This window comes from Psammomys obesus, unplaced genomic scaffold (genome assembly GCF_907164565.1).
Source record: "Psammomys obesus unplaced genomic scaffold, mPsaObe1.curated_primary_1811, whole genome shotgun sequence".
NCBI classification, from domain to species: domain Eukaryota; kingdom Metazoa; phylum Chordata; class Mammalia; order Rodentia; family Muridae; genus Psammomys; species Psammomys obesus.
This window is the reverse complement of record NW_026592548.1, coordinates 7,846,519-7,873,156: the sequence shown is the minus strand read 5'-3', so window position 1 is coordinate 7,873,156 and position 26,638 is coordinate 7,846,519. Positions and strand designations below refer to the sequence as shown.

Genomic DNA, 26,638 nt, shown 5'->3' with positions numbered 1-26,638 from the left:
GTGTGCGAGTCCCCGACGAGGCTGTAACCCTGAAGGTGACGTAGGTGTGGAGGGATGCCGCCGGCATCCGGGCCGAGCAGTAAAGACGTCTGCTGAGCCTTAAGTGTCTTCACATTGTCATCCACCACTGTCTGTCCCGTCCCCTCTCACTGTTCCCGTATGACACTGCAAGGCGGGCTACACCCTCTCCAGTCCACAGCTGTGGCGCACCTCGTGGGACATTCCGATACTAGATAGCAGTGGAGCTGAGATTCCACATGAGGTTTTTAACTCCAAGATCCTTGGAGAAGCACCAGGAAGTTCCTCCTCTCTGTGGTCCCCAGGGGCTTGCTTGGGGACAAGCGGTTAGTCCTTATGCATGGATGCATGATTATGCAGAGATGGGGAGGGCCTGCTGAGCTGCAGGGAATTCCAGCCTCCTCTGAGAATGTGAGGAGTACGTCAGATCCCCCGAACATTCTCGCATTCAGACTGCAGCTCATGGTTTCATATTCTTCCCCACAAACTATGCATTCTTCATGTATTCGGAACAGACTATGTCCTGGGCAAGCACCATTATAGGAGCTTGAGACAGTCAATGAAGAAACTGAAAGCCTTTACTCACGTTATTTTTATGTGTGTGGAGTACACATGTGTGTGTGTGTGTGTGTGTGTGTGTGTGTGTGTGTGTGTGTGTGTGTTTGCACATGCTATGCAGCTGGAGGGAGCCAGATGTCCTACACTACAGTTTTCTGCTTTATTCTTTCAAGACACAGTCCCTCACCCAACCTCTCTGAGTATGCTGGTTTTTAGCTAGTCTGGCGGGCCAAGCAGCCAGCTCCAGCAATCCTGTCTCTGTCCCACCCGCGGTGCTGGGGTTACAAGTGCTCTCAGTCATGCCTAGCTTTATATATGGGTTCTGTGTACGTGTCTTCGTTACTGTCAGCTTGACACAAACATAGACATTCCTGTGAAGAGGAAAAGCTCATCTGAGAAAGGGCTTCTACCAGATGGGCCTCTGTGGGTCCGTGTGGGAATTGTCTTGATTGCTGATTGCTTTAGAAGGGCCTAAGCCCACCGTGGGCAGCACCATCCCTCGGCAGGTGGACCTGGGCTGTACAGGAAAGGCAGCTGAGCAGCCTGGGGAAGCAAAGCCAGAAAGCAGCATTGCTCTGTGGCTTCTGCTTCCAGCCCCCAAAATAAGACTGCCCTCAATAACAGACTATAACCTGAAAGACGTAGCAAACCTCTTCTCCTGTGAGTTGTTTTTGGTTGTGGTTATTATAGCAACAAGAGGCAAATGAGGAAAGTGTCCGAACTCAGTAAGCCCTGTTACCCACTGAGCGGCTTCCCCGAATCCCTGACAGCTAGCTGAGAAACTCCTTAGTGAATATTTACTAAATGAGTCCATGAGGAGTGGCAGGCAGAGGCCCTGGTGGGAGCTGAAGGGGAGACAGTAGAGGAAAATTTTGAGACTAACCTATTAACTAACAGATTTTTATTGAATCTTAACATCTATGATGAGCAAATACGATAATTTTTATTACTTAGCTCATCTTTAAAAACCAAAGCGCTGCCAAATTTCGATTCTGAAAGGGAACTGTGACCCCAGCCTTAGAGGAGAACATGTGTCTCAGGGGACAGTATTTACGACGTTGTCAGACCTTTTTGTCCTTTGCCTTTTAAATTACACTCTTGGGAGTCCAGCCTGTGTAAGGTGGCTCTGCAAGGCCAGTTTTCTCCCATCATTAGCGGCGTTTATCTGGAAACTCACTTGACTTGGCAGTGAGGTCACAGGTTGCCAGCCCTGTTGTTGCTGACTCTTTCAATTACAGAAAGTTGCCTTTCACCTCCACGATGTTAGTGAATTAACACTCCCCACCCTGCATTCATTTGGGAAATCTGCTCAGCAGTGAGTCATTAGGAGCCTCTGGTTATACCTTTAAGTTGCTTCTCGAAGCTGCAATTTAGTCTGCAGTGTTTTTTTTTTTTTTTTTTTTTTTTTTTTTGTCATGGCACAAGACAAAAGTCAGGACTGGTAATTGATGAGAAACACACACACATACAGAGCTGTGGAAAATCCCACCCCGATGTTCCCGAATCTTTCCTAGAACTCAGTGTCTGTTTCAAGCCAAAACTTAAATGACCTCTGGCATGGGAAGTCATCTCAAGACCAGATTTACAACTCTGACTCAAAGCAGAAACCACAATACGAAGACTGCAAAGAAATAACTATCCAAATGCCACAGCTGAGGGCATTTCAGTCCAACCAAGAGACCGTCCGCCCCAGGTCGCAGGACTTCTGTGACTGTGCTTCAGCTGCTACATACAAACTGAAGAATGGCGCAGTATGCATCTTCACCAGGTGCACAGCCACCAGACAAGAACTCTTCATCTGGGCCAAGGGGCAGAGGGTGGGGAAAGAGCTCTGATGCTGCCTACCACAGCCCAGCTGCCAGGAAGCTGCTGTGGCTTTTGTGGCATGAGGGGACTTTTTTTGTGGCCCGTGATCTCTGTCTTTGCTGTGATTTGACACCTGACTCAGATCTGGGAAATTGTTAATCAGCCCAGTCTTCCTGTCTGAAGGGTCACATCCAAGCATGAAGGACCTGATGACCAGCATCACCCTTCATCGGAACACTGAACATCAGTGACCACAGAACCAACTATGTGGGGAAATGTTCATATTGACACATGTGTGCATACACTGCACAGAATTAAAGAACACCTGTACTAAATGGATTCCTCTGGTTTCAACATTAGCAAGTCAAACCACCAGAAAACATTAGGGTGGAGTCAGGATCCATAACCTCATATAATACATGACAAAGCCCAACTTAAAAGTCAAATCTCCTTCCACACACCAACTGCTGTCCATTAAGTCTACTGATATGGCGGGGAATCAGTAAACAGAGAAACGGGCAAATGCTGCTTAAAACTACCCAGATTGTTGCTTCAGAACTTTAGACGTGGATGGTATGGAGCTGTACAAAGCATTAACTTGTCCTCTTTCAGAAAAATTAAACTGAAATGAAAGGTTTAAAAAAAAATCCTTATGGCTGAATCAAGGGATATTATTGAAAACACTGCCCCTTTCTTTATTGAGACTGCACATTGTCCCCAAAGTCCTAAAATCAAGAGACTTTCTAGGTGAGGACATGGGCTGGCCAGAGGTCGGAACGGCCTGTCTTGAGCAGGGAAGCCACTCACAGTCACGATGAGTCCCTTCTCCTGGAAGTACTTCACCAGCGGGCCTGCATTCTGCTTGAAGTTGACGAGCCTCCTTTGCGTGGCTTTCAGGTTGTCGTCAGGCCGCCCCTGCTGCTCGGCTCGCTTCTGCAGCCTCTCCTTGAGCCTCTGGTTGGCACACGCCAGGAACACTACCAGGTCAGGTGTGCAGATCTGTGGGGAGCAGGCAGACAGACAGGTGTTCAAGAGGCCAGACGACACTCAGGGCCGCAGCCCTGCTCTCCCCTGCTCCGCTGTGGTGGCCAAACACGTGGCTACTTCTGTCTTTTCCAGGGTATTTCCCAAGCTGCTGTCTCTGCAAGGCCATGACTACCCGGCCCATTGCAGTCCCTATAAATGACAGTCCACCCATGTGTCAGTGTGCTAGCTCTTTAGGGTTCAGGAAACATATTTTCTGCACATCCTCACATACATTTTCAGTCTGAACTTTGCTGGAGCACACACAAGCCGATTTTAGAGGAGATGGTCATTGGGTTAGAGCTGTCTGCAGCAAAGCTACGCTCCACTGTCACCACTTTCCACTGGTTACAGAAGCTGGCTGCTGCGTGCTGAGGGCCGGAGCTCAGCTATCTCCTTGTGCTGCTACTAACTTTCATAGCATGCTGCACAGCAATGAACAATGAGCCTGTCTTAGGCCTGAGCAGAGCTCAGCCTAAGCACTGAGGTCAAAGCTGAAGATCATCTGTTTGGCCGGTGGCCTCTGGGCCTCTCCCTTCCACACAGCACCAGACAGAGTCCTTCATGGAATGTCAAGGATTTGTGTGGACACAGCCTAAGAGGTTCACAGCCTTTACGTGACTGGGAACCGGAGTGTTTAAACGGTAACGTGATCAGGAAGGGAGCACGTGTGTGCTGAGCCTGGGAAGGCCCTAAAGGCGCAGTGCTTTAAAGTGCGTGGCCTGGCGTGGCTCAGGGGAGAGGCGCTTATCACCCACTCCACCACATGAGGCGAAGCCAAAAGCTCCTCCAACCGAGTTGTCCTCTCATCTCCTCACTCATGCCATGGCACGTGCACACACTCACACACATGTGCACACACCCTTCCACGTGCATATACACTCACACCCATTCAACTACATGCACACACACATGCACACATACTTACACATGCGCAAATACATAACACACTCACATGCATACATGCACAAATGCCCATGCACACAGTCACATGTGCACACACACGTGCACACATGCATTCCCCCCACATGCACACACAGTTCATACACACACTAGTGCACAGGCACAGGGAGACACACGCGCACATGCTCACACATCCATCTGTACTCACACGCACACAAAGAACCAAACATAAAGTAGTAACAGCAATCAAGTGCTTCTTCATCCCTGTAAATTCGGAGACATGTACCTCAACACCCCCATGCTTGTGAACTTATACACCACGAATCTGCACACGACGTGCCCGCACTGATGTAAGGTGCACAATACAAAACCCACGGACAAGTGAAAATCCAAGAGAGTGAGAAGGGTGGTCACAGTGTCAGTGTCTTCTCCCACGTCTGTGCCCTCTGTGAGGTGGCTCAGGGGCAGATGTGCTTGCCCCCAGCCTGATGACCTAAGCCGTCTTCTGACTGCCACGCACATGCACACGGCACATACGCACATGCACACGGCACATACGCGCACGAGCGCGCACACACGTGTACTTGCACACGCGCGCGCGCACACGTATGCTAGTGCTCCACGTGTGCACATACCCATGCTGAAACCACCAAGCGTTTGTGTCCTTGTGTGCCAGTATGGATGTGAATGTGCAGGAAGGTGCAACTGTGTTTTCAGATGCTGGTTTCAGCCCTGAGGGCTGGCTGCCGCCCTGCCGTGGAGCTGGCTCCCGCGCCACGGGATGAGAGGGAGGCATGACCAGGGTTCCAGGGCTTTGCAGAGGGAAGGATCTTGAGAGGAGAGAGGGGCCGGAAGGGGAAGGACGCAGGGAGCTGTGATGGGCTAGTGGGCAGAGGAGCGCGTGGCTGGACAGGCGTGGACGGAGGAAAGCGGCCCAGGTGAGAGAATAAGCACATATTTATAGATTAGGGACGGGAAATAGCCCAGATAGAAATTGTGAAAGCAGATGGCGTGGGAGGTGAAGGTAGTTAGGTGGTAACATCTGCCTTGTGCCAGGGGAAACAAAGCTATTCTGAAATCTATCAGGGGTGTGTGTGTGTGTGTCTTTTATTGATACAATAGTGGGTTAGATAACACCACTGTGATAGTTATAGGACTGATAATAAACATTATTATCTCATACTTTTAAATTATCTACAACCTGTGAACAGTGTTATCCTGAAGACTGCGTTAAGGGGAGTGCCCAGAACAAATCTGAGACATTTTCACCGTGCTCCCTAGCTCTTGATTTTCCTTATTCTGTGTGATTCTGGGTCTCCTTTGACAGGACTTTTTTATTTGTTATTCCCCCCCCCCCCATAATACTGCCTCTTCAAACTCTCCAGAAGGTTGTTTTTCCAGTATCAATCATGGTTCCCCTCTCTAGGCTTGCTTTCTTGCAGTGGCTTTCCTGTTTGCCTTTCATCTGCACCCTGTATTGATTCCAAGTACGCATTTTCTCCACTGACTTTCAACAGCCCTTGGTCCTGTGTTTTCAAATGTCTTTGTGACAGTTCTTTTCAGAAGTCTAAATGTTACTTGTGACTCAGCCAGGTCCAAAATTGATCTTAGCATCTTTCTAGCTAAATCATGTCATAGTAAAACTCTCTCTTCTTCCTCCCCTTTTCCTTCCCCTTCCCTCTCCTCCTCTCTCCCTCCTCAACCTCTTTCCATTCCTTTCCTCTGCCTCCCTTCCCACCCTCTCCCCTCTTCTTCTGGTAGCAATGCTCATTTCTTAAATCTCTGAATTAGAAGCCTTCCTAGACACCCTCGTCAGACTCCAGTGTGTCGGAGGGATCACCACGTTTATTGGTTTCTCTTGGAAAGCCTTCACCCTCCCTGCTGAGCCTCAGCCTTTCATCACAGTTGCATCAGGGAAAGGAACTGAGAACTTTCAGAATGCTTCCATCCAGAGCAGCGGTTCTGAGCCTTCCTGGTGCTGGGACCCTTTAATACAGCTCCTCATGTTTCAGAGACTCCAACCATAAAATTACATTTGTTGTTACTTTGTAACTGTAATTTTGCTACCATTATGAATTATAATGGGTGGGGAGCCATCTTGGAGCAAGAGTGAGGTCGAGTCATGTCTAAACCCCCAAAATCTCATCTTGACACAGACAGGAGTAAGGGTTGTTCCCTGTTCTGAGCCTGCATGTCACAGTGCAGGTAGTCTTGCAACCCCCACCTCCTCCACCCTTGAGGTAGTCATTCAGCCCAGTGACCAGGTTTCAGGTTTCCTCAGGAGGACAGCTCAGCTAGTACCTGGAATTCCTCTTCATGCAAATGAAGCATTCCCAGCACCTAGCCAAGGGTATGCACTCACCTGAAAACCCCAACCCCCTTCCCCAAGGTTTATATAGCCCTTGTTCCCCCATAAAGAAGAGCTGTGGCACCGAAAATGCTGTACTGGAGAAGGCCAGTTAAGCACGCCCCAAGGTAAGAAGCAGGACCCGGGCTCAGGAGCAACAGTAACGTAAATACTGCTTTGTGGGACAGTTGATATGGGATCCTGTGAAAGGGTCGGTGGATTCCAAAGAGGGGTCACAATCCACAGGTGCAGAACCACCGATCTAGAATTTGTCACTTCGGTCCTCCTGGACCCATTTTCTTAGACAAAGGGGAGATGCCTAGCAAAGTACTTTAGTATTTCCCCTTCGAAAAGCAAAAGAGCGAAATTCGAACAAAAGCCACGTGTAGGTGAGGTGGTGGCTGGGTCAGTAAAGTGTTGGCCACATAAGCATGAGGATCCCCAGAGGTGGCTCATAAAACCAGGCGTGGAGCAGCTGTCAGGCACGCTAGCCTTGAGAAGGCGTCCATCGCTGGCTCCCCCTAGCCAGCCAGCCCCGCTGAGTCAGCAAGGCCGGGCCAGTGAGAGGCTCTGCCTCAAAAATACAAGTAAGCTGGAGAGAACCAAGGAACGCTGCTGAGGCTTGACCTCAGGCTTCCACACACGTGTGCACGCACACCACACCCACAGGCACACATACAGAAACACCTGCATACATATACCATAGACATACACAGATAAATACAGCCAAAAATGTACACTGCTTTTGAATAACCTTGACAATTTAGAAAATCACTTGCAGTTTTTATGACAGAGTCAGGACATTACTTGAAGCTAAATCTTTATTTTCTAAAATACTGTACTATAAAGTTTGTGTCTATTGTTATATGTAATATTCGTCCCCATAGACATAAGAAAGGACACGTTTAAATTACTTAAAAAATTATGTAAGGAATGAGGCAATTTTCTTTTCTTTTTTCTTTTTCTGAGATAGGGTTTTTCTCTGACCTTGGCTGTCCTACAACTTACTCAGTGGCTCAGGCTGGCTCTGAACTCAGATATTCACCTGCCTCTGCCTCCTAAGTGCTGGGGTTAAAGCCAGCACTGCCTGGCAGGAAGAAGGCAATTACTGACAAACAAATTAAACTACATTAAGTTTGTTTTGATAATATTACATATTAAACAAGAAAAAAATCTAACCTTGAACTGCCAGGATGTATTGGATACAAGAAAAAGCATCTTGTCCTCTGGCATTGTACATCTATGCAGATCAACTGGTTGATGCTGGTATCTTGGTGTCTTGGTCCAAGGGCAATGCAGAAGTCTCCCTCTACGGAGCACAGTGAGGTCACAAGCAGTTTTACACATTACATTTTTGTCTTGTGATTGGTTTCTGTATGCCAGAGACAGCTTCAAATTCATATTTTACACTTTGAATTGCAGTTTGTTAAGTCAGTTTTTAAATTAGTAGATTTTTAAATAGTTATTTTAGGATTATAAAAAAGTGGAGTGACATACATGAAATTTCTTCTCATGACTGGAAGGTCAGTGTGGAGAAAAATATCCTTGACATGAAATTGCAAAATTGCTTAATTTTATGGCTGTGATTGCTCTGCTGTCCTCCTTGGTACAGACTGGAAAGCGTATGACTGCGAATTCAAAACAAAACAACAATTAAAGCATAGAGCAGAGGAGACAGGCACAGAGGCCAGGATAGGCCACCTGACCCCAGCTGTGGCAGCCTGGCTAAGGCTAGCAACTCTCATGGCCCTTCACTTGCTTGGGCCTCATGGTCTCTAACAGCACACACACACATACAGCAGACACCACTGTGTGAAAGGGCAGATCTGAAAAAGCTGCATTGAGAGCTGTGTAAAAGAAAATCATTTGCAGAGGAAGATGGGAAGCCCTCAAAGTGGAAGCGGGAGCGTAAGGAGGACTACAGGAGCCCAGACACAGGGCGTCACACATGCTCAGTGCTCTGGAGCGCTTTCCTCAGCTTGAGCGACCACCCCTTCCATTCTAAGGAGTCCCTTTCCTTAACTAGCTGGGTATTTCTGTATTTCTGTCCTCAAACCTAAAAGGTGTGACTCTCCCCCACCGCCCCCCACCATTACCTTCCTAGCGGCTGCTAAGATCTGCATCTAACCTGTTTTATGTTTTCCCAGAACATCTAATAAAATCATCCTTGGGCTCTCTTTTGAGTCCACTTCTGAAGTAAGACTAAGAATCCCAAAGGGAATCCCAATTTCTCTGATAACAACCATATCTCAGAAGATGTGAAACCCTTAGAAAATGTTCACGAAGTTGGCTGGAGACACACAGGGGAGGGCAGCATCAACGGACAGAAGGAACCGTGCAGTCCTCAGCATGCCCTCACTCTCAGGAAGTGTGAGCTGACTGACCAGTGAGCATTGGGATACAAAAACACATGAGAAAGAAAACAGAGACACCACTTTTGGCAGTAACATTTGAAACGGCCAATACTGTTCCTCTGCTTGAACTGAGTCAGTGAGGCTTCCCCCTGCATCCTGTGGATAATCCAGTCTCTCTCTGTCCAGTTCAAGCCCTTCATTCTTTCAAAAGAACCAGCATGGAAAGATATAGGCAAAAATGTGTCAGGCTCAGAAGGGAGTTCATTTTTAATACTCTGCTCCTGCCCAACAGACTCCTCTCTGCCCTGTTCCGTTCTTTATGAAGCTGTGTCAGGAGAGCTGAGACTCCTAAACTGGATCAGCCACATGGTCAGAAATCAGGAAGCAACACATGGAAGCAAAAGGATGATTAGAGTTGAAATAAAAAGCCGGAGTCACACAAGCTAAAAGATGGGGAAGTGCGGAGCTGGGTAGCCCCGAGTTGACCCTACGCCTGCAAACATCTGCACTCTGGTGACAAAGGGCTTTAAAGCTGGAACGTTCTGTGCTCTGCCTGCGCACTGTCGGTTGCAGGTGCCGCTGGCTAAATGGTTGGACCTGGGGGCTTTCCCTGAGGACTTGCCTCTGTTTACTGCCCCCTCTCCCAGTCTCCCAAGTGGCTTCTTTCACACGTTAAATGTTCCCTGGAAGAAAACCTCTGTGGTCCTCCACTGAGGCCTGATTAGGTCACTCTAAAAGGAAACCTGATAGGTGATAGCTGGATTTTATCGTGTTTAAAGAAAATTTATTTTATTTTTAAATTTTGTGCACGTGTGTATCTCTGAATGTGGGTTTGAGCATATTAAACACAAGCACTATGTGCAAGAGTAGCAAGAACCCTTGATTGTTTTGCCATTTTTATTTGTGTATGTGTGGGTGTGTGTTTGCGATTATGTGTGCGTGTTGTGCCTATGTACCAGGGTGTGCTAAAGAGGCCAGGGGGATGCTTCGAGTCCCCCTCTGCTACTCCCTGCCTTATTCCTTTGGAGTCTCTCCCTGAACCAGACTTCCCATTTTCTGTAAGACAGCAGCCAGCAAACTGCAGCTGCTCCTCCCGGCTCTGCTTCATGACCAGCGCTGGTGCCGAGCAGCGTGTCTAATTTCATGTGGGCACCGAGGGTCCAAACTCAGCACTCAGGGCACAGCAAGCATGTTCACCCACAGTGCCGTCTCCCCAGTCTTTCATGTCCTTAGCACGGAAATCACTTCCAACTATAGGGCGAGGGAACAAACCTGGCAACAGGCATCATCCATACTAGTTAAATATCAGCTGCCGCAAAAACCATTTTATTGCCCAGGTTTTAGAAAAGCCTAACTCAGGGTGGTACAAGATAGCACGCTGGGGCAGGTGAGATGGCTCAGTGGGTAGAGACGCCCGCTGCCAAGCCTGATGACCTGCATTTGATCCCTGCTGGTGAACACAGTGGATGGAGGCTCTTGTTGTCCTCTGTCCTCCACATGAGCACTATGGCACACCTACACACACACACACACACACACACACACACACACACACACACCACACACTACGTAAAATGTAATTGAAAAGAATACTGCATCAATCTTGGCAGACGCTAAAGATCTGGATAAAATTAGCCACACCACATAGCCACAGACATGTACATCATAAAACACGCCAAGTTTTCCCAGAGGATCTGTAAATTCAGTGTAATCTCTTAGTTTTAACAGTTTTTTCTTTTTTAAAGGAAACCAAAGTTATCCCTGAAATTCAGTGAAAAGTGCGCGGACAAGATGGCCAAAGCCGCCTTGAAACCCCATCGGCACATAGTAGAACACACTGCAAATATGTGGGTGAGTTTATCTTAAGTTAGCCTAATTTACTAAACTTCTCTTATGGTTACAAAAGTGTCAGCTACCCATCGGGGAAAAAATAAAATAAAGTACAGGGCTTCTTTCAAAAGCATGAAATCCTAGTGATTCAGAAAATTCAAGTGGAAACTATACACCTACCAAAATGGTAAGTGTAACATGGGTCAGTGAGACCCCATGATGGATGGGAAGTGCTCGGTCATTTGTCCAGCAGCTCGCTCGTAGCTTCCATACCTCTTCCTGGTGAGACTCTGCTCTGGGTACCAAGAATGAACAATAAGGACATGTCAATCATGTCCTGATCTGACGGATGTTGACCAGGTGGAGGTGACAGGCCTTACTCAAAGGATCATACACATGTCCAAGTGCTGCCAGACAGAATACCAAAGGAAGAACACTGTGGGAGCATGGCAAGGAGAGCTACCTCGACCAGGAGAGTCATGAGAGGCTCTCAGCCTTGGGAGCCTCAGGATCAGGACACACATCCAGGCTTGTGCCTCAGCAGGTGGCACTTGCACGACTATCCTCTCTAAGAGGAGATGGACCACTACCGTTCTCTCCGGGAGTGAAGGGGTGAGCAATTAATATCTTGGCTGGACTTTCTTCAAATTAGATTTGCAAGATTCTAGCCACAGGAATGGATGCTCAGGCACATTGGCAAACATGAAGCCGTGTCATGGCCTCAGCTGTTAAGTTTCTCCATCCTAGAAGAAAGGGCATATGTAACGTGGGAGAACACTTCTCTCTTTGGAAAGCTCCCAGCCTCTTGTTGCCCATCCCCACCTCTTCTCTTCATGTTTAGGGAGAGGGGGCGTGGTGGAGGTCGTGAAAGCAAAGCCTTTCAGCAGCCACAGTAGCATGCTGAGGAGCAGCTTGTCTCCCTCATTTCCAGGCAGGAGGAGAGCCGTCCCTCTCTTCCGAGGCTGCTCATCTTGACTCGGGTCTGTCTGTACAGCTGGCAGGGTGGTCTGCACTAGGTTCAGAGGGCCTGAGTGCTGCAGTGTAGAGCTCTGGCTCCAGTTTCTGTCTCCCCTCCACAGCACTGGCTTGACCATTTCTGGGACAACCTGACATTGTGGGGAGGGCAGGGTACGGACTAGGGTTGAAAGTGTCATTGGGATTGTCCTGGTCCTAATCTCTAGCCTTTTGCTTAGTTATACAAGGGCCAGAGGGATAACTCAGTTATTAGGAGAACTTACTGCTCTCTGACTCCCAGCATTTATGAGAGTGGCCTCAAACTGTCTATAACATCAGCTCCAGGGAATCCTGACACACATATACATATACTCACACTCATAAATTAATTAATAACAAATACACTCCTTTTTAAAGGAGCTCTGCATGAGTCCGAGCTGGGGTTTGGGAGCAAAGTTCCTGACCATTGCTGTCCCTCCACTCAGTCATCTCAGGGCACCAGACTGCAGCTCAGCTGCAGGTAGGACCCGTTTGCTACAAATGTTTTACTTCCTTCCTGTGTCTGATTATTTCAGCTAAGAGTTAGGCTGTGGTGATAAAAGGAGGAATCAGACATTCCCCTGATCTTAGAAGCCTATTGACTGAGACAAAGAGAGAGCTACAGGGACAGGTTTGTGGAGGTATGGCTCCAGGCACACCACCTCAGTCAAGAGGGGTCAGCTACAGAGATTTATACACAACAAAGTAGGCCAAGCATGCCGCCTGCTCAATGCTGAGAGTGCCGTGATGGTCTTCACTGCAAGCGCTGATGTGGACATGAGGAAACTGGGCTAAATTGCTCTACTGAGTCATCCTACAAGGAGTATACATTTTAAAACATCATTTTGTAAACAATAAAGAGGAATGTGTAATTTTTACTTGTCAATTTGAAGCTATTAATTACAAGGTCTTCATGATAAACAACATGCTTATAAAGCAAGGAAGTAAAAGGGAGGCCCATGTCAGTTAATACTTTCTCCTCAAGTCTTCTTTTCAAGATAAATATACTTCAGTCTTCAGGATGGTCACAGTTGTGTGGATTAAATAATATCTAGTTCACCAAAGTAATCCCTGACTTCAAGAGGAGCCTCCACAGCTACAGCCTTGAATGGGGCAGGCCTTGTACTAGGAAAGCTTGTCAGAAACAAGAGTTCACAAGCCCTCCTCCTCAACATGGGCTTTGACCTCTGCTTCATGTGACAAGAGCGTAGCTACAGCAATGAGAGGTGGGTCTAGGAGCCCAACGAAGAGGCAGTGTCACTGAACTCACAATGATCACCATAATTATATATGAAAACAAAAGACACTGCTTTGTTACATTTTGGGGAAATTAGCAGTATATGAGACCTTGGAAGCCTAGGTTATTCGATGAGACCTTGTCTCAAAAACAACAACAAAAGGTGATAAATAAAAGAAAAACAGAAGGACTTTGTCACCCAGAAGGAGAGACATCCAGGACAGAGTCCCAGCTCTTCCTTCCTCTGTGGGCTTATAGTTTTTATAGTTTTATGGTTTTTATAGCTTATAGTGTTTATAGTTTGGGCATTTTCTGTGGAGAAACTGTTTCCTGTCATTTCTATGACTCTGCTGTGTTCCCACCCTGTACATGCATTGTTTTTTTGCTGCATTAGGAGAATAGTTACCTAGAGTACTCTGTCCCTTCCACAGATGGTCATAAACCAAATTAGTCATGTCTGCTATGTAGAGTGCATCATTAATGGTTTAAAAACATAATCATCAATGTTGGCTTATGAAAAATACATTCTGTGGCTTAATGGTGCCGGGCTTCATGAAGTAAAAGCAGCCGGGGTACATTAGGATGCTAACATGTAGGACTTTAAAAAAGAATTGATTAAAGGTGTTGTTTGATAAACATCAGACTGACATCAAGAAAGTAATGCATAACTTATGAGGCAATTTTTTTCTCAGATATCTTCTTCACTATTAATTTGGCTATTTAAATCTCTAGTTTATTTACTTGGCTATTCATTAATATTTGCTAATATCTTTCTATCATAACCTGGAAGTTGGGGTTCTAGAAGGTAGTAAGTAGAGTGAGAACCAATGACAGTGGAGATTAACAGAACATCCTGGAAAGCCAGCAAGCCTGTTCTGTCCACACCGACATACCCCTTCTATGGAGAGTTTAAACACAACATAACGAGAGACAGTCATTATGCTTCATTTTAGTAATCAGCTAAGGACTACAGGTAAATCAGGAAGTCATCCCAGACAGAGCCAAAGAGCCCTCCAGGCATGGTGATGCAGACCTGAATCCCACCTGCTGGGGTGGCTGAGGTAAGATGACTGTGTGACCGTGGAAGCCTAGGTTATGAGGCCTTGTCTCAAAAGCAACAACAAAAAGGTGATAAACAAAAGAAAAACAGAAGGACGTTGTCACCCAGAAGGAGAGATATCCAGGCGGAGTTCCAGCTCTTCCTTCCTCTGTGGGCTAAGCCTCACCTTCCTGGTTCACAGTGGTCAGTTTAGGGACTCCTTGACACTAAGGCAAGTGACGAATGACTGATCAGACCAAAGACAAACTGGTGTTAAGAAATGGTGGAAAAGCTGGGTGCTAATGTCAGGTGATGCTGCCGTCACCATAGTGATTGTCCTCAGCAGGTTTGGCCATAGCACTGAGCCAGGTTCATGGCCTGCTCCACATCCTTGCCAACACTGAGCATCTAAACCCATAGCCTCAAAGGTAATCATCCTTGGTGTGTGTGTGACTGCCAACCTGATTCAAACTGTCCATTATGATGATGAATTCATGGAAGCAAAAAGACCAGGACAATCCTTAGCAGTCCATGGGCCAGGAGAAGACATCAACAGAAAGATACTCTCTCCCTCACCAACTTTCTGTAGACAATTGGCTTTAACAAAACCTTGTGATGTTCATTCAGAGGCAATGCTATGAACACTGAGAAATTCTTAAGACCAGAAGCAGATCATTAAATGCATTTCTTAGAGGAAAATGAAATTCAAAGGTATATTAAGTGCAAACTGATATTTTAAGAAAAGAAAAATAGGTGAGGAGTTATGTATGTCTCTATTAATTTATTGAATGGAAAACTCACCTAAAACATTATTAAAGGGTATGAAGGATTTGGAAGTTACATATAAATTTCTTTATTATATATATATGTGTGTATTTTCATATATGTACACATGTATTACCTCTGGTAGCCTTTGTGTCATTTCTTTTTTAAGATTTATCTTTATTGTTTTAAATTATATGTAGGCATGTGTGTCTGCACGTGTGTGTGTGAGTGGAAACGCTCTGGGAGTCTGTGGGATCCCATGGACTGGAGTTCTGGAGCTGTGAGCTCCCTGATGTAACTGAAGGGTCTTCCACAGTGTGGCGAGTGCCTTAGCCGCTGAGCCATCTCTCCGCCCTCCAGGTTCTTCTCAGGTACGTGCTATACTGACTTGTGTAGGAAGAGGCTAACACTTGAGGAAAGGCATGTGCCTCCGCCAGCTTCGTTTGGAGCCAACGCACACCCGAGCTTAGTGTGCACTCAAAGATAAATGCTCTCTCCACAGATGGTCACGAAGACTCGGGTGATTCCTGACTGGAGGAGAGACCGTGTCTACTTTGATCAGTAACATCAATTCTCTTTGCCTCAATGAACTTTTTCCTTTTTTCTGCTGAGAGAACTACTTTAAATTCATATCTACAGGCAATAGCTGAGGCTGTCTGGGCAGCGAGGCACACACCTGCAAACTCAGCTACCCAGGGTGGGGAAGGGGGCTGAAGCTGAAGGATTCATCCCCTGACTCCTACATTATATCTATAACACACACACACACACACACACACACACACACACACACACATGCACGCACGCACACACACACAATGTTGGCAATACATGAAACACTAATTCCAGTCACTGAAGACATACATTTAGTACCCCATGTTCTGCAAGTTTTCTTACTCGTCTTACATATGAGGACCAGTGTAGGACACATGTTCACTTTTCTGCTTGCTCAGCATTATTAACTCTTTAATATATTTCTACATCTGTTTAATTGGGGATAAAGTTTCTTCATTCCTTTTTTTTTGTTTTGCTTAAAAAAAATACAAGTCAGGTTTTAAGCACCACCCAAAAATGTACTTAGAAGAATCTGCTTTGATCTAAAAACTATTTACTGACTATCTACAATGAGGCAACTACTGAATGTGATCTAAAAGAAATCAAAACAAATAAGGGAAGTCCCTACCCACAAGGGTCCAACCCACAGTGGAGAGGAGCCATGAAATCATATGCAGCAAGACTTTGGAAGTTCTGTGTCGGAACTCTGTCCTAAGGAATGCGCTGCACAGAGTACGCAGGAATAGGCCAGAGATCTGGAGCCAGACGGTTTGTCTGAGAACATGAAACCATGCAGCATGTTTGCTTTCCTTGGCGGGTGCCACGGCAACAGATTTCCCATAACAGGTTGCAACAGGTTGAGTGGAGAAAGAGGAAGTAAAGGTGTTATACCCATGTCTGTGATGTGTAGGCAAAATCAAGGGACCGATGACAGCATCAAGCTGCCTTTCCTTCACTCACACTTCAGTGAGTGAGGCCCGGCTGAGGACTGCGCCAAGTTGCAGTGGTTTAAAAGCTGTGTTGCATACTGACACAGTAGTTTGTGGGGCTGGAGAGACTGCTCACTGGTTAAAAGCAGATACTACATTTCTAGACGAGCTGAGTTTGGTTCCCAGCACCCAGGCCTGGAGGCACTCACGTACCCAGAACTCCAGCTGTAGGGAGAGCCAGGGCCTCTGGCTCTGCTGCATGGAATTCACGTGCGTTCACCCCACACAAGCAGACACAGTACACACAATTAAAAAATAAGACCTTAAAAACTAAAAAGGAGTTTGTAGTCTGTTGTAATGCAGAATGTCATGGGCTCAATGTTCATTTTAGAAGTTGATGGCCTGATAACCATCAAATTGAGAACAGCAAACAAATCCAAGAGACAACTCAATGACAGAACCACAATAATATGTGACTTCAGGACAGAACTCACCATCCATCTCTCTGCTTTTAAATATAGCTCCGTATCTAGTCCAAACATGGGAAAGCATCAACATCCCTCTAGGGTAAATAAGGAAAGGCTTTGTTCTCCTCTGAAAATCAAGTAAATGATCCAGGCCTGTGGCAAAGACCTGGAATCCTAGCTCCTGGGGAGGCTGAGGCAGGAGGATCTCATGTTAAAGGCTGCTCAGAGCTGCAGAGTGAGGTCAAGTTCAGCCAGAGCAAGTTAATGAGACTGTGTCTCCAAATATAAGAGATGGGCTACAGCTTGGTGGTCATAAGCGTACCTACAGACCCATGGGCCTAGGTTCAGTTCCAGTGCTGGGCCACTCTACCCCAACAGTTTGAGAAATGGCTTGGAGAGGGTTTGGATTTGAGAACAGGGGTTTGGGGCAGACTCAGTAGGCAAAAACACTTGCTACCAAATCTGATAACCTGAGTTTAGTCCTCAGCACCCACATGTTGAAAGGAAAGCTGACTCTCTGCTAGATGTCCTCTGAATTTCTACACACATGTTATGGCATGTACACACACATACATGCACACACACAGTCACACACATCCACACATATACATGTACACACATATACACACATACTTACACACATACATACACACATACGAACACATGCAAACATACTCTCATACATACACACCCCTCTGTCACACACAAACAGTAAATGAATGTAAAATGTTGTTTGTTAGAACATAGGGTGGGACTAGTTTGTGTTTGGAACTCAGCATGGGAACTGAAACCTCTAGCTCTCCTGTCTGCACAGGAGGGACTGGCTCCTTCTCAAGGGTTTATGTTTGTGGAAGACTAGAGAATCACCAACACTTAGTGATTACAGCACTTGGGATGCAGGCTCGGGATGCTCCAGAGAGCCATAACAGAGACGTGGATGTTTAATTGTGGTGTATGGGATATTTCTGCTACCACTGGCTTATATACCTAAGTGAGATGTCTCTATGAGACACACATGACAACTAGCTGAAGTGTCATGGTATGGCCACCATCAGCAACACACACACATACACACAGTTTCCTAACACATTTCATGCTAGCTGAATTTTTAATGTTTAGCACTGGTGAACAAAAAAATGCTATTTTTATGAAAATCAAAGTAATTATTTCTGAACATTCTTCACGCCCATTTTCAAAGCACCCCTCAGCGGTTTTTGGCAAGCTAATCCTTGGTTGCTATCTTATTAATAAATGGGTAAATTTCCAAGGCTCTGTCAGCCAACAGCTATTCTAAGAATGGCTCTTTCAGTTGTGCTGGTGCCACTGAACAGAACGGAGACTCTCAGGTCCCAGCCCTGGCAGCAGCTGCTGTGACCTTGTTCTTTTTGCCCTAAGAGAGAGCCGGAGCTCAGAGGCATCACTCTAGAAGGATATTTCCATCATTAACCTCGTGTGTGTTTGTTTTCTTGTTGTCGGGAAATATGAGTGACTTGAGAAAACTAATATGGAATTTAAAAAAGAACTTTCCAAATGTTTCTCCTCAATTTCTCCCTCTCCTCTGCTTCCCTTTCTTCTCACCCACTTGGCATCTGCCCTCATTTGCTCCTCTTTCCTCTCCCCCCTTTTCCTCCCATCTGCTATCTTCCTCCTCCTCTTCTCTCCCCTCTGCTTCCCTCTACTCTCCTTTTCTTCTTCCCTACTTCTTCCCTCCCATCCCCTGCCCTCCCCTCCTTTCCGTCCTCTCTCCTTCCTCCCCCTCCCATTTCTTCTCCCCTATCCTCTCTTCTCTCCTTCTCTGCTCTCATCTCCCCAACAGCCTCTCACTTTTTGCAGCTACATCAGGAGTTTATACTGACACAAGTTGCCTAAAGGTGAGCATTTATTGGACTATTGGAAGTTCAAGTAAGCCATTTCTGGATAAAATTCCAAAAAGGCTTGTTAAATTTTAACAGAGAACTGCCAATATAGGAGATTTTAATCCATCATTTTTCTATTTATTCATTAGGTCATTTTATGAATATTAAGGATTTAATTGTGTGATAGATTATTTTTTTTTTTATTACTTGAGCATCTTTTGGATACATGCCTAGGAGTGGTATAGCTGGATCTTAGGAAGCAGCATTCCTAATTGTCTGAGAAAGCGCCAGATTGATTTCTAAAGTGGTTGTACAAGTTTACATTCCCACCAGCAATGGAGTAGTGTTCCCCTTTCTCCACATCCTCTCCAGCATGTGTTGTCACTTCAGTTATTCATCTTAGCCATGCTGATGGGTGTAAGGTGAAATTTCAGGGCTGTTTTGATTTGTATTTCCCTGATGACTAAGGATTTCTAACATTTCTTTAAGTGTTTCTCTGTCATTCGATATTCCTCTATTGAGGAATCTCTGTTTAGCTCTGTACCCTATTTTTTATTTGGATTACTTGATTTGCTGCTGTTTAACTTCTTGAGTTCTTTATATATTCTGGATATTAGCTCTCTGTCAGATATAGGGTTGGTGAAGATCCTTTCCCAATCTGTAAGCAGTCTTTTGGTTCTGATGACAGGATCCTTTGCTTTACAGAAACTTTTTAGTTTCATGAGGTCCTATTTATTGATTGTTGAACTTGGAGCTTGTGCTGTTGGTGTTCTGTTCAGGAAGTTGTCTCCTATGCCAATAAGTTTAAGGCTTTTCCCCGATTTTATTTCTAACAGGCTTAGTGTATATGGTTTTGTATTGTGATCTTTGATCCACTTGGACTTTAGTTTGGTGCAGGGTGATAAGTATGGATCTATTTGCATTTTTCTACATGTAGACATCAAGTTAGACCAGCACCATTTGTTGAAGATGCTATCTTTTTTTTTTTTTCATTGAATGTTTTGGCATCTTTGTCAAAAATCAGGTGTCCATAAGTGTGTGGATTTATTTCAGGGTCTTCTATTTGATTCCATTTCACCAGTCAGTTTCTATGCCAGTACCATGCAGTTTTTAGTATTGTTGCTCTATAGTACACCTTGAAATCCAAAAGATGCTCAAGTATACAACAAGGACATTTGCTCAACCATGTTTGTAGCAGCTTTATTTGTAATAGCCAGAAGCTGGAAAAAACCCAGATGCCCCTCAGTTGAAGAATGGATAGAGAAATTGTGGTACATTTACACAATGGAATATTACTCAGCAATAAAAAAAAAACAACAACAGGGAAATCATGAAATTTGCAGGAAAACAGTGGAAACTGGAAAAGATCATCCTAAGTGAGGTATACCAGAAGCAGAAAGATACACAGGGTATATAATCACTCATAAGTAGTATTAGACATATAATATAGGATAAATATACTAAAATCTGTACACCCAAAAAAGCTAATCAAGAAGGAGGACTCTGGCTAAGATGCTCAATCTCATTCAGAAAGAAAAAGAGGATGGACATCAGAAGAGGGAGAAAACAGAACGGGACAGGAGCCTACCACAGAGCACCTCTGAAAGGCTCTGCCCTGCAGACTATCAATGCAGATGCTGAGAGTTATGGCCAACCTTTGGGCAGAGTTCAGGGAATCTTATGAAAGAAGTGGGAGACAGAAAGACCTGGAGAGGACAGGAGTTCCCACAAGGAGAGCAACAGAACCAAAAAAACCTGGGCACAGAGGTCTTTTCTGAGACTGAAACTCCAACCAAGGACCATTCATAGAGATTACCTAGAACTCCTGCACAGATGTAGCCCATGGCAGCTCAGTGTCCAAGTGGGTTCCATAGTAATGGGGACAGGGACTGTCTCTGACATGAATTGATTGGCTGGCTCTTTGATCACCTCTCCCTAAGGGAGGAGCAGTCTTACCATGCCACAGAGGAAGACAATGCAGCCAGTCCTGATGAGACCTGATAGACTAGGATCAGAAGGAAGGGGAGGAGGACCTCCCCCATCAGTGGGCTTGGGGAGGGACATGGATGGAGAAGGGAGAGGGAGGGTGGGATTGGGAGGGGAGGAGGGAGGATCTACAGGGAGATACAAAGTGAATAAACTGTAATTAAGAAAAATGAAAAATTTCCTAAAATTTTGGACTAGGAATATAGTTCAGTGGTGGATCACGTACCTGTCATGGGTCAGGCCCTGCATTCTATTCCCACTACCCCTCCCCCCACTGACTTCCAAAATTTTTCCAGACAGGAAGAACTGGTGGATGGCTCCAAATAATTTGTTCTAATGTTTAACAACTGATACTTTATAAAGATTTTTCTCACATGTAATTCTAAGTTGTTTTCTTAAATACACAGGAGTATACACAGGAGAGAGGAACCAGACAATGATGTATTGTTTAAAATAATGAAAAATATTCATGAAGGGATGACTATAGGATGGACATGATGGTATGTGCCTGTAACATAGGATCACCACATGTTCAAAGCTAGTATGGTCTACACAGGTCCAGGCCAGCTAGGGCTATGTAGTGAAGCTATGACTTAAACAACAAAGGACAAATGTGAAGTAAGCAGAGAATTTTAAAAAGCTCTGTATGGAGTATGGAGGAGGGCAAGATGGCGGCACCGGGAGAGCACCGTGTCTGAGAAGTGGGACAACACACTCTCCATGCAGCGACCGAGAGACTTAACTCTGGGCCCTAAAACTACAGCGATCGTGTTTCCCAGGTGAGGGGAGGCTCCCACGGCGTGGGAATCAGTCGGGTTCACTCTCAGGCCGCACAGCCAGAACCCGGAAGAGATCCTGGGTAACGGGGGCTTTGGGTTTCCGGGCTGTAGCCGTACGCCTGCGTGTCCCGATCACTTTTCCAGGCTGATCGGTGGGCACAAGGGTGCCAGAGACTGGGAGTCCCAGTCACAAGAAAACCTCACGGGGAAGGAAAGTTACGAGACTGATCACGGGTCACCCAGTCTTTCCCTGGAAGACTGACCACGGGTACCGGCTCTCAGCACAACTGAGCTCCCGCCGTGCACGGAGAGCGGAAAGCAGCTGCGCGCCCAGCTCAAAATCCCTACTCCCTCTTTGGAGGAGGCAGGAGGCGTCCAGCAGAATCTGCCACAGACCACATTGTCTGTACCCCAACCCGAGATCGAGATCGGGGCTGAGAAAACCCAATCCTTTTGGGCACTCCCCCAAACGCCGCCATAACCCTGCCGCAGCGGAGCGGAGGGATAAAGAGGCGCACAGCGGCTTCGCAGTGCCGGGACCCCAGTGCTGCCAGCAACTCCTAGCAAACAAATTTCAGCTCCGGATCTGGGACTGTGGTTACTCAACATGTCCTGAGACTCTCCCAGGTCCAGCGCAATAAGGTCTAGCACCAAGTCCAAACACCGGCAGCCCTCCGACCCCTGGTAGAGAAACCCTGGCTCAGGATCTGACTGAGAAGTCCCAATCCCTTCTGGCACTCCCCTGAGAGCACCGCCATAAGCTTGCCCTAGTGGAGGGGAAGGTCAGAGGGGCAGCCTGCCACAGGACACAGCACCCCCTCTCCAGCTCACCCAGCAGCCCCTGGCTGAGAAACCCAAGCTCTGGATCTGAGGACACTCAACCCTACCTGGTACTCTCTCGGGATCAGCAAACATAGGTTCTACCGCCAGGCTGCTTCTGGCAGAGAGATCTGGGCCCAGGATCTGGGATTGAGAACACTCAACCAAACTCTTTTCTGTGCTACCCCAGGACCAGTCAACATAACCCCTCCTGGCAGAGGGAAAGGACAGAGAGGCAGCACACAGGAAAGGTGGACACCGAGTCCTGTGGCCACAGTGTCACAGAGCTGACTGTTAGCATACCCGCGCATTTTCCGCAGCAGGACCAAATCAGAGAGTAGAGAGCAAGGGGAACCCCTGTGCATTCCAACTGGTCCTGCAAGAGAGTGAGTGAGCCTTCTAGGGAGAGTTTGCCCCAGACCCAGGGCCTCTCCACAGAAGCAACCAGACGAGATCCCTGCCACCCACACCCCTAGTGTGGGCATCATAGGGATTCTTGGGATAGCGACCCCAACATTGAAGCCTCTGCCTTGTGGGTCCACCAGTGTAATCCAGGCAAACAATCCCTGGATCTCAGACAGAACTGCATAATAGTGGCCTGCAGGCCACTGCAATTGTCAGAGAATCTGCGCATGCACACGGCGCCCGCTAAAAGCGCATGCGAATAACGCCAGCGTCACATTCCTTACTTAGGCAAAACTGAAACCACAACGCATACTCCCAAACCAGTGAACCTCTCTCATCTTCCTGAAAAAACAGTCCAGAAAACAGAAAGAGACGATCATAGCCCGAACTACAAACTCGAGGAACAAACAGTGAGGGTTATAAATAACCAGATGGCTAGAGGCAGATGTAAGAACACATCCAACAAAAATCAGGACATAATGACCTCACCAGCAACCCCAAAAACCAATGGACACTTCAATTCACTAGATATACAAGAAAACGACCTCAAAACTATGTTTCTGCAGCTATTAGAGGCCCATAAAGATGAATGAACAAAGCCATCAGAGAAATAGCCAAAGAAAATGAGACGAACAAAGAGGAAATAAATAGAGCTCTCAGAGAAATGACCACGAAAATTGAGGCAAACAAAGAAGAAATGAACAAAGCTCTCAAAGAAATGTCCACACAAATGAAGGCAAATAAAGAAGAAATAAACAAAGCTCTCATAGAAATACAGGCAATTATAGCCAAAGAAGTAGAGGCACAATTAGTGATACATAGAGAGGGAACGGACAAAAAAATAGAAAAGCAGGATTCCACATTCAAACAGATGAAGGAAATGGTGCAAGACATGAAAACAGAATTAGAATCAATAAAGAAAACACAAATAGAGAAAAAGCAGGAGCTTGAGAACATAGACAAAAGATCAGGAACTACAAAGGTAAGCATCACCAACAGAATACAAGAGATGGAAGGAAGAATCTCAGGAGCTGAAGATACACTTGCGGAAATTGACACGACTCTCAAAGAAAAAATAAAATCAGTAAAGTTCCAAACACAAAACATCCAAGAAATCAAGGACACCATGAAAAGACAAAATCTAAGAATAATAGGAGTAGAAGAAAAAGAAGACATCAGGCTCAAAGGTCCGGAAAATATTTTCAAGAAAATTATAGAAGAAAACTTTCCCAACTTAAAGAAGGAGATGGCCATAAAACATACAAGAGGCCTACAGAACACCAAGTAGACTAGACCAGAAAAGAAATTCTTCACGTCACATCATAGTCAAAACACTGAACCTACAGAACAAAGAAAAAATTCTAAAAGCAGCAAGTTTGGAAAAAGGCCAAGTAACATATGAAGGTAGACCTATCAGAATCACACCAGATTTCTCAACAGAAACTATGAAAGCCAGAAAGGCCTGGACAGAAATCATACAGTCCTTAAGGGACCACAGATTCCAACCCAGACTACTATACCCAGCAAAACTTTCAATCAACATAGATGGAGAATTCAAAATATTCCATGACAAAAACAAATTTAAACAGTATCTACATAGTAACCCAGACCTTCAAAGAAGTGCTAACACCAATTCTCCTCAAACTATTCCACAAAATAGAAACAGAAGGTACATTACCAAACTCATTCTATGAAGTGACAGTCACCCTAATACCTAAACCACACAAAGACCCAACAAAAAAAAGAGAAAATTTCAGACCTATCTCTCTTATGAGCATTGACGCAAAAATACTCAATAAAATACTTGCAAACCGAATCCAAGAACACATCAAAGATATCATCCACCATGACCAAGTAGGCTTCATCCCAGGCATGCAAGGGTGGTTCAACATACGGAAATCCATCAATGTAATCCACCACATAAACAAACTGAAGGAGAAAAACCACATGATCATCTCCTTAGATGCTGAAAAAGCATTTGACAAAGTCCAACACCCATTCATGTTTAAGTCTTGGAGAGATCAGGGATATAAGGCACATATCTAAACATAGTAAAGGCAATATACAGCAAGCCTATAGCCAACATCAAACTCAATTGAGAGAAACTTAAATCAATCCCACTGAAATCAGGGGCAAGACAAGGCTGCCCACTCTCTCCATACCTCTTCAACATAGTACTTGAAGTCCTAGCCAGAGCAATATGACAACTAAAGGAGATCAAGGGGATACAAATCGGAAAGGAAGAGGTCAAAGTGTCACTATTTGCAGATGATATGATAGTATATATAAGCAACCCCAAAAATTCAACCAGAGAACTCCTGCAGCTGATAAACACCTTCAGCAAATTGGCCGGATACAAAATCAACTAAAAAAAATCAGAAGCCCTCCTGTATACAAAAGACAAAAGGGCTGAGAAAGAAATTAGGGAAACAACACCCTTCACAATAGCCACTAATAACATAAAGTCCCTTGGGGTGACACTAACCAAGCAAGTGAAAGACCTGTTTGAGAAAAACTTCAAGTCTCTGAAGAAAGAAATTGAAGAAGATCTCAGAAGATGGAAAGATCTCCCGTGCTCATGGATTGGTAGGATTAACATTGTGAAAATGGCCATCCTGCCAAAAGCAATCTACAGATTCAATGCAATTCCCATCAAAATACCAACTCAATTCTTTACAGACCTTGAAAAAAAGATTCTCAGCTTCATATGGAGAAACAAAAAACCCAGAATCTCCAAAACAATTCTGTACAACAACAGATCATCTTGAGGTATCTCCATCCCTGATCTCAAGCTGTACTACAGAGCAATAGTAATAAAAACTGCATGGTATTGGCATGAAAAAGAAAGGAGGATCAAAGGAACTGAATAGAAGACCCAGAAATAAACCCACACACCAATGAATACTCGATTTTTGACAAAGAAGCCAAAACCATTCAATGGAAAAAAGACAGCATCTTCAACAAATGGTGCTGGTCCAACTGGATGTCTACATGCAGAAAAATGAAAATAGATCCATATTTATCACCCTGCACAAAACTAAAGTCCAAGTGGATCAAAGACCTCAACATAAAACCAGATACTCTAAATCTGTTAGAAGAAAAAGTGGGGAACAGCCTAGAACTCATTGGCACAGGAGACAACTTCCTGAATAGAACACCAACAGCACAGGCTCTAAGAGCAACAATCAATAAATGGGACCTCATGAAACTGAAAAGCTTCTGTAAAGCAAAGGACACTGTCATCAAAACAAAACACCTGCCTACAGATTGGGAAAGAATCTTCACTAACCCTTTATCTGACAGAGGACTAATATCCAGTATATACAAAGAACTAAAGAAGCTGAAAAGCAGCAAACCAAGTAATCCAATTAAAAAATGGGGAACAGAGCTAAACAGAGAATTCTCGACAGAGGAATATCGAATGGCAGAGAAACACTTAAAGAAATGCTCAACCTCATTAGCCATCAGGGAAATGCAAATCAAAATGACCCTGAGATTTCACCTCACACCCATCAGAATGGCCAAGATGAAAAACTCAAGTGACAACACATGCTGGAGAGGTTGTGGAGAAAGGGGAACCCTCCTCCATTGCTGGTGGGAATATAAACTGGTACAATCGCTTTGGAAGTCAATCTGGTGCTTACTCAGACAATTAGGAATAATGCTTCCTCAAGACCCAGCTATACCACTCCTAGGCATATACCCAAACTTTGCTCAAGTACACAAAAGGGATACTTACTCAACCTTGTTTATAGCAGCTTTATTTGTAATAGCCAGAACCTGGAAACAACCCAGATGTCCATCAACAGAGGAGTGGATACAGAAATTGTGGTATTTTTACACAATGGAATACTACTCAGCAATCAAAAAGGAGGAAATCATGAAATTTGCAGACAAATAGTGGGATCTAGAAAAGATCATTCTGAGTGAAATATCCCAGAAGGAGAAAGACAAACACGGTATATACTC

General features: G+C 45.3%; 1 protein-coding gene across 2 annotated transcripts in view; it reads right to left on the bottom strand.

Annotated features, from left to right (window-relative positions):
* Positions 1 to 26,638, bottom strand: part of Ak5 (adenylate kinase 5) — a 193,558-nt gene that overhangs the window by 130,422 nt on the left and 36,498 nt on the right. For both annotated transcript variants that reach the window (XM_055614277.1, XM_055614278.1), the window contains one exon: positions 3,190 to 3,381. In XM_055614277.1, coding sequence (XP_055470252.1) covers positions 3,190 to 3,381 — 192 coding nt within the window. The remainder of the gene's footprint in view (positions 1 to 3,189; positions 3,382 to 26,638) is intronic.